At 44.2% G+C, this 8,517-nt stretch overlaps 1 protein-coding gene across 2 annotated transcripts; it reads left to right on the forward strand.

Annotated features, from left to right (window-relative positions):
- Positions 1-271: 271 nt before the first annotated feature.
- On the forward strand, positions 272-6,568 carry TLR4 (toll like receptor 4). Of its 2 annotated transcripts, XM_071574268.1 has the most exons (3): positions 272-454; positions 1,242-1,408; positions 2,627-6,568. In XM_071574268.1, the coding sequence occupies exons 1-3, from the start codon at positions 350-352 to the stop codon at positions 4,884-4,886; spliced, it is 2,532 nt and encodes an 843-aa protein (XP_071430369.1). In that variant the 5' UTR covers positions 272-349; the 3' UTR covers positions 4,887-6,568. The 2 variants fall into 2 exon arrangements, with proteins under 2 accessions (XP_071430369.1, XP_071430370.1); XM_071574269.1 differs by lacking the exons at positions 272-454; positions 1,242-1,408 and adding an exon at positions 2,491-2,538.
- The last annotated feature ends 1,949 nt before the right edge of the window (positions 6,569-8,517 follow it).

The raw sequence follows: 8,517 nt of genomic DNA on the forward strand, positions 1-8,517 counted from the left end.
ACCTGAGCTAATCAGAGGCAATCAAGTCAAGCGACACTGATGCAACCCATATCCTTTTTAATTTCTAGCTGAAACTATATGTGTCATTACTTCCTTTTTTCTTCTTTTTTTTTTCTTTCTTTTTCCTTAACATTTTAAAAAACAATTTCAAGAGAAGCAATTAACTCAGAGTGTGCCTGGAAACCAGGCAACAACCAGTTTCACTTCCCTTCTTGTTCTCTGCCTCTCTCAGTGATGTGCAGTGAGAAGCGGGAGTGGTGAAACACGCTTGGCACCGCGGGAGGCTTCTCACACCAGGTCTGCGAGTGATATCCACACTTCCTTCTCCTGCACTCCTGGCCTCCTGAAGATGCCCAGGAGAAGAGCCCTGCCCCTGTGGACACTCCTGGTGCTGCTGCAGCTGGCACTTGTCCCATCACCACTGGCAGGCTGCCTCCTCAGTCCCTGTTTGGAGGTACGTGAGCTCTAAGTGAGCACAAAATCCTTCTCTTTCTCTGGTGCAACTTTTCCCTCTGCTTCGGAGTTTTGTGCACCAAGCCTGTTGTTTGCTGGTTCTCTTATGAAAACCCATTTTTTTCCCAGGGTTGCTACCAAGGCAATTGAAGTATTTGAAGTAAATGCTGGTCTTAAAAACATCTGAGAACCAGAACCAACAGCATGAACCTTTTCTTCTTGTTGACTTTCTGTACCTCTGAGGGTGCTGTAGTGCAGTTAATGGAATAGATTATGTTTCTCTTGGAAGAGATCCAAACCTTGTCTATAATTTCTGTAAAATACAACATTTTTGCCTGATTTGTGCAGTAGAGTGATTTCACCAGTACTCCAAGTACCTGACACTGACCAACTGCCTTCTGCAAAGTTTTGCTGACAGTTATTACTTATGGAATAACTTTGTTTTGAGCTGCCTGATTATCTGCAGATAATAGAGCTGAGAGCTGAGCCTGGACATCCAATGGATCCATCCATGTTTGTCCTGCTGGCTTTCTGCAGCCTCAGGGAATACTGTCCTGTAGTTTTGCACATGCTTCAATCACCAAGAAATGTAACTGTCCCTGGGGAGTAGGACTGGTTCTATTAAAAATTGGGAAAGATGCTTAGGATATATTAAGAGTATTTCCTAAAACTCAGGGCAGCTCATTTAGAAATTAACTGCAAGGTTGGTCATTCTGCTCCTGACTGTCTAATTTTGTGGCACTTCATGAAGAGCAGATGTTGACCCTGATTGGATCTGCACTTTACAGGTCATCCCTAACACAACTTTCAGATGCACTGGACTGAATATCTCTGGAGTTCCTACTGGAGTCCCAAATACCACCCAGAACCTGGATCTCAGTTTCAGCAATCTGAAATCACTGAGGTCAAACTATTTTTCATCAGTCCCTGAATTGCAGCTTCTGGATCTGTCAAGGTAAAGCACTTTTTTTATGTGGACACTGGTTGCTTGCTCCACCAGCTGGGCAGTTGTGGTGGCTTATTTTGGGGTCTCTTGCTCTTGGCTATTCATTTTCCCCCCTTTTTGCTTGTGATTTTATCCCTGTGTCTGTAACTTTGCACACCCCCATAGTGAAGGGATGTGCTGCCTTTCGTCCAGTTACTGAGTGCACAACCTCCATGCAGAGCTGGGTCTGTCAGTCTGATCTTGTAGGTTGGGATGTGAGAAGGAGAAAGAAGATGTTTTACTTGTCTCTGAACAAGAAAAATGTCAGACTTTTCGCTGTTACAAAAACTCTGGAGTGGAACATCTTGGGTGAGCAGTTTTTCTAATCACAGTTAAAAAAAATAAGCTGAAGGTACATTCATTTTCTAAAAGGCTGTTTTAAATATCAACATATTCTCTGTTCCCTTCTCCTCACATATCTGGGGGAGGAAATGGGGGAGGCTTATTAGCAAATTTGAATTGATGTATAATTTCCATCGACTTGAGACAACAGTTTCTCTGGGTAAATTGTTTCACTGAAAAATGTCACTCAGTTCCACCACAGCTACAGCTTCAAAGTGGCTGAGTGGCAGAGCACGTTTGCTGTTAAGACACTGGCTGGATTATAAGCTAATTTTGCTGAATTCATTGCAGAGTAGCTTTGGGTCTCAAATTCTGGATCTTCCCCAATGAAACCATCTTTAAGTGTCTACCCTCTTTTTCTTCTCTTCCCTTAGTGGAACAGATGACAGAGCTTTGTGAGCTTTGCTACAGCTGCATCACTCTGGTGCCAGTGGGACTGCCCAGATGTGGCTGAGGTGACACTCTGAAGGCTATGAGGGTGCAAGATATAAGGGAAGGTTGTATCTTGTTAACTTTACCATCAGTGATGGTCATCACAATGTCATTTTGCCCTAAAGAGAAAGTTAGAATTCTTCTTTCCTGCTGCCTGCATGAATTTTTGACCTGCACCATGGCTCAAGGTCTCTTGCTTTGCAGCTGAACTTCAGATTAGAGAGGGAGGAGGAGGTGAGAGGAGGACCCCTGCTGAGGAAGGATTCCATCTGCACGCCCAGGACTGCTGGCTCTGCCAAACCAACTCCCAGCAGAAGGATGAGAAGGTTACACCAACACTTAGTGCTGCAGTGTTAGTGAACATGAAAGGGACAGTGTTTCATGCACTTTTATTTTTCTTTTCCTGCCCAACAGGTGCCACCTCCATACAATTGAAGATAACGCCTTTGAGAATCTTCATGGACTTTCCACCTTAATTTTAACTGCTAATTCCCTCCAGTACCTGGGGACAGCAGCCTTCTATGGCTTAACCGCTCTGAAAAAGCTAGTACTGGTGGAAACCAACATAACCTCTCTGACTGACTTGCCCATTGGACACTTGCACACCCTGCAGGAGCTGAATTTGGGCCACAACAACATTACTTCATTGAAGCTTCCCAAGTATTTCACCAACCTGATGTCTCTCAGACACCTGAGCTTTTTCTCTAACAAGATCACATATATCTCCAAAGGAGACTTTGATGCCCTGAGGGAAGGGAATAGGCTCAACCTCACACTGGTGCTTTCCTTGAATAATATAAAATCCATAGAGCCGGGGTCCTTTGCAAAGATTCACCTTGGTGAGCTGGTTCTAAGGTCCACTTTTGAGAACTTCAGCGTGATGCACACTTCTCTTCAAGGCCTGACTGGTTTAAAGGTCAAAAGACTAATAGTTGGAGAATTTAGAAACAATCATAAACTGGAAGACTTTCAGAGTGGACTCTTGAGTGGACTGTGCCAGGTCCAGATGCAAGAGTTTGTCTTAACCTGCTTCAGGAATTTTGAGGATAACACAGACACTCTTTTTAACTGCATAGGCAATGTGTCCACTATTCGTTTGGTGAGACTGGGACTTGAAGAGATATCAGAGGTTCCTGCGTCCTCTCAAGTGAGACAGCTGGAGTTCAAGAAATGTGATTTTGATGAAGTGCCTGCTGAGAAGCTGTCACATTTCAAGGAGCTGAGAGTGCTTCGTATTACCAAGAGCACATACCTCAGAAGGTTTGAGCAGAAATTTAAGAATCTAAGAAACCTGGAGGTCGTAGATTTGAGTGAGAATCGCCTCACCTTCAGTGGTTGCTGTTCCCGTCTCTTTGAAAATTGCCCAAACTTGAAACACTTGAACCTAAGCTTCAATTCTAACATCAGACTGACTGGCGATTTCACTAATGTGAGGAATTTGTTATATTTGGACCTTCAGCACACACCATTATCTGATCCTGGCTCCTACCCTGTCTTTCTCTTCCTTCAGAAACTCATTTACCTCGACATTTCCCATACCAAAACTCATGTTAAATCTCAGTGCACATTTTGTGGCTTGAACTCTTTGCAAGTGCTTAAGATGTCAGGCAACTCCTTTGAGAACAATAGGCTGGCCAACAACTTCAAAAACCTAAGTCACCTCCACACCTTGGATATTTCAAGTTGCAAGTTAGTACAGGTGGATCAAAGTACATTTGATGATCTCTCTGAACTAAAAGAGGTAAACATCAGCAACAATAAGCTCCTGACCTTTGATCCTGGTGTCTATCAGCCACTCAAAGCCCTCAGAGTGCTGGATTTCAGCAACAATCAGCTAACAGTTTTGTTGGACTCAGCCCTGGAAAGCCTGCCTGACAGCCTGGTCCTATTAGACATCTCTCAAAACCTGTTTGACTGTTCTTGTACACACCTGAACTTTTTGAAATGGATCAAGGAAAAGCAGGAGCTACTGCAGAACAAGGAGTTGATGATATGCCACATGCCTGCATATGTGAAGAACATGAGCCTGTCAAGCTTTGATCTGTCCTCTTGCCACCTCAGTACAGGCCAAGTGGTCGCCTCGGTGGCCATGCCACTTGGGATAGTAGTGCTCCTCTGCCTGATTTACAAGTATTACTTCCAGTTCTACTATTCATTGGTGCTGCTCAGTGGGTGCAAACATTCTGCAGAAAGGGGCAACACCTATGATGCATTTGTTATCCACTCCAGCAAAGACCAAGAATGGGTGATAAAAGAGCTGGTGGAACCCTTAGAAGGAGGAACACCTTCCTTCCACCTCTGTCTGTACTACAGGGATTTCCTACCAGGGGTACCCATTGTCACCAATATAATAGAAGAAGGTTTTCTCAGCAGCAGAAATGTCATTGCAGTCATCTCTTCCAACTTTCTGGAAAGTAAGTGGTGTAGTTATGAGTTTGACATTGCCCAGTCCTGGCAGCTTGTTGAGGGAAAGGCTGGAATCATCATGATTGTACTCGAAGAAGTGAACAAGGCCTTGCTGAGGCAGAGACTGGGGCTGTCCCGGTACCTGAGGAGGAACACCTACCTGGAGTGGAAAGACAAGGAAATCAGCAAGCACATCTTCTGGAGACAGCTGACAGGAGTGCTGCTAGAAGGCAAACAGTGGAATAATGAGGAGGTAAAGCTCATGTAAAGAGAAAGAGAGACCCTTTCTCTCCTGTCTCCTGTTCTGGCCTTGGCTGATGGGTGGTGCTCAGAAGTTGGTCCTTCTGTTGCTGTCCAGAGTCAGAGGGAGTGGATGGAGGCACTGCAAAAGCACTACAGAAACACCTGCCTCACTGGTCACCCTTTCTGAGGGAACTTGCAAGCTAAGAAGTGTTAAGAGCCAGAAGATCTGTACCTGCCTGAGCTCTATGTTTGCCCGTGGCTGTCAACCAAAGCTGGTCCAGCAAAACACCCAGGTCTGGTGGTTTGTGAACAGACCAACTGCTCTTTCTGTCATTTGTCTGCCTCTGAAACTGGATTTGAGTCCTGAGACCATTTACACAGTAGAACTTCAAGTTCTGCTGCTTTGAGTAGACTCCAGGATCCCCAGAGGAGAGAAAAGACACAGGACTCTTGGCTCTAAAAATGGTGGGAAATGGAAAAAAGGTTTGAATTCAGAAAGTCTTGCATCTGCCTCCTTATGCACCATGAGTGAGGGGAAAAACCCTGCACAGAGCAGTGGGCTGTCCCACAGCACAAACCACCTGGCAGTTACTCAGTGAAGCTGAGCCGTTATGTCATGAGGAGGGAGGGATGTTTCCACTGTGGGACATTTCCCCATCATGTTTCTCTCAGTTTTCTTTAGACCAAGATCAAACATTGAAACCATCACCTGAAACTCATATTTATATCCAGATTGTATAGCATTTGAGAGTGGTTTAAGGTCTTCTTGTGGGATCCAAAAACCAGTGGGCCCAGAAGAAGCCATACAAATGTTTAATACCTTTAAAGTCAAATATTTCTTTGCTCTGACTGCTTCTCCTCCTCCAGAGTTTCTGGATAGACTGTGTGGGACTGCCCTATGAGATTGAGTCTGAGCAAAGGGGTTTTGATGTTTAGAGACAGCCAGTTCTAGAATAACTTTTTCCACTCTGAACCAGCCTTAATTCGCTGTTGGAAGGTGCAGTAGAAGCCTCCATGGTTTGAAATGGTCTTCAGATCAGCATATGTGCTCAGCCTTTCCCAGGTTCAGCTGCTACCTGGAACAGGATAGTCACCAGATAGGGGAGTTGTGCTTTTGTTTCACTGAAAATGTGCCTGACATTTTGCAGGGAGAAGAGATAGAGGAGAAAAGTCTGGATTAGCTAAGCTATATGTATCCCAGCACTGCCCTAAATAAAGGGAAGGAAAGTCTAAATGCCATCAAATCATATTACAGAGCACTCCATCGATGTGTTGGATATTGGATAGCACGGGAGTATTGCTCTCTATATTTACCAAAGGCTTTGGTTGAGATTAATCACTGAATTACTCTAGTTTTAAACTTGCAAATCCTTCTATAATCAATGATGTTCTGCAGAGGTAAAACAGAAGCAATTGAGTGGTGAATCAGATCTGATATTTATTCACAAGGAAGGCCTGATCCAACTCACTTTTCTGAGCACCAGTCAGTGACATTTCTGTGCAAGCCAGTGATCAGTGGTCAGCATAAGACAGTGTCTGAAAGAGGGAGAGAGCTGGTTCCAGGCTTTGTGCTGGCAAAAGCAGAATCACAGCTCCCTCTCAATGTGCTGTGTCAGATAACACTAGCAAAAAACCCCACGGCTCTCTCTAAACTTTTTTGTGACCCATGTGATGAAGCTTTAATAAAACTATGCTCAGTGCTGTGTTCCCTTGCCCAGAGAGTTTGGTTTGCATCTGCTAAGTACTGTTGCAGCAATTCCCAGAGTGTGGTGCTCCTTACCTGTGATTGATGGGTCCTGCAGACCTTGCTCCTCACCCTTCCACCTCCATCTCCCACCTCCTTCAGGGAAAGAGGCTGCTGGAGCTGGGGTGGGGGACAGTAAAACAGGGCACAGCTCGAGGTTCCTGGACTGAGTCCAAAGGAGAGCACAGTGGACAAAGCAAATATTAGCTTGGATTTTAGCAGCTACAAATGAAACTGGGAAACAAAAGAGGGAAAATTAATAGGGGGTGGGTGTTCCTACTCCTAAATTCAGCAGCATAGAAACTGCATTTCTCCTTCACTCTTTCTCTCTGTGGTTCCTCTACAAACAGCTCAGTGTATGTGTATTTCTGGCACATAGCACAGAGTCCTGTGATTCTTGATTGTAATTATAATAATGAGTTTCAGAAAGCCTGCAAGTGGTTCTGGGCATTATAATAAGGATTTAGGACAGTATTGTTTAAAAAGTGAGTGAAGTGTTTGGATATCAAAGCAACTTTGGGAAAGCTGGAATAATGCTGAGATGAGGCTCCCACATGTGCACTTGAAAAAAGGAACTGGTCCCTTGTTTTTCTTTTCCTGTTCAGAGTCTCTTCATCAGAAATGGATACGTGAGTTTCTCCAGGCTTCCTTATTACCCATTCAGCTTCATTGTAGGAAGCAAATTTCCAAAGGAAAACTCAGCTCTCACAGACAAGGATCACAGAATATTCCGAGTTGGCAGAGACCCACAAGGATCATTGAGTCCAACTCTTAAGTGAATGGCCATAGAGAGGTACAAACCCATGACCTTGGTCTTATGAACACCATCCTCAAACCAACTGAGCTAATCTGTGACTCTCTGACTCTGTGACCTCTATTGTAGGAAGCAAATTTCCAAAAGAAAACACAATGTTCTCATGTCTCCAAACCTGCTGGTGTGAACTGTTGTTTGAACGTGTTCACTTTGCAGCAGGTGCCTTTGATATGATTTATTCATGTGAGTGGATAAATGAGCAGCCAACCAAACATCCATGCAGATCTGCATTCATCTCTCATGTAAATAGCTGAACACATTCCAGTTATTAAAGCATCTATTTTACCCAGGTCATACAAACAGATGGAGGCAAAGCTCCAAAGGGCTGTTGCATCCAAGTTATTTCATTTGTAGTGGGGATGTGCCCTGATTTCACTATATGCTTCATTTGACCCATGCAACGTGCCAGCTCAGATGAAGCTCTGGTCTTCCCTGCCCTGCAGAGGGTGATGTCTCAGGGGCAGAACATCATGATGTGCTGGCACCATCACCAAGTCATGGTTTGCAGCGAGGGCTCTGCACAGAGCAAGCCCTCATTAGTGTGATTGCATTTGTGGTCTCCACACTGTAGCAGAGACATTATGTAAAAGCTGAAAACCAGAGCCACGTGTGTTGCTTCCCAGACTGGATCTGGCTGGCTGCAGGAGCAGCACTGCGGGAATGCTCCCTTGGCCTCCCTCAGTATCAGCACAGACTTCCAGTGTCAGTTAAAAAATCAACAAAACGAGAAAAAGCAGCTGCTTTCTCTGGACCAAATGCTACTTGACAGGAAGAGGTTGAAATTTCTCTGGAAGAGTGTTTGTCCTTTGGGAAATGCTATTTTGTGGGTAGTTTACGGAATTTAATGAGATAGCACAGTGAATCTATGGAATGGGAATTGTCATAGCAGCCTTTCTGGTTTAGTATTGCATAGGGCTGTAATCTTGGAACAGATACTGTGCATGGAAACAGTGATTTTTTAAAATGTTTTGGAGGGGTTGGAAGAAGGGATTTGAAATAAAAGTTAAATTGCTCCACAAAGTCATTTTAAAAAGCATTGGTTTAGGCTTATGCTATTTTTTTTCATAGTAAGTTTTCATTTTGGAATTTGTTTCTATT

This window comes from Pithys albifrons, chromosome 20 (genome assembly GCF_047495875.1).
Source record: "Pithys albifrons albifrons isolate INPA30051 chromosome 20, PitAlb_v1, whole genome shotgun sequence".
NCBI classification, from domain to species: Eukaryota; Metazoa; Chordata; class Aves; order Passeriformes; family Thamnophilidae; genus Pithys; species Pithys albifrons.

Excerpts from the sequence above, each read along its gene's own strand:
- TLR4 (XM_071574268.1), top strand. The coding sequence starts at position 350 with ATGCCCAGGAGAAGAGCCCTGCCCCTGTGGACACTCCTGGTGCTGCTG. Across the intron at positions 455-1,241 it reads TCCTCAGTCCCTGTTTGGAG|GTCATCCCTAACACAACTTT; the intron begins GTACGTGAGCTC and ends TGCACTTTACAG. Across the intron at positions 1,409-2,626 it reads CAGCTTCTGGATCTGTCAAG|GTGCCACCTCCATACAATTG; the intron begins GTAAAGCACTTT and ends CCTGCCCAACAG.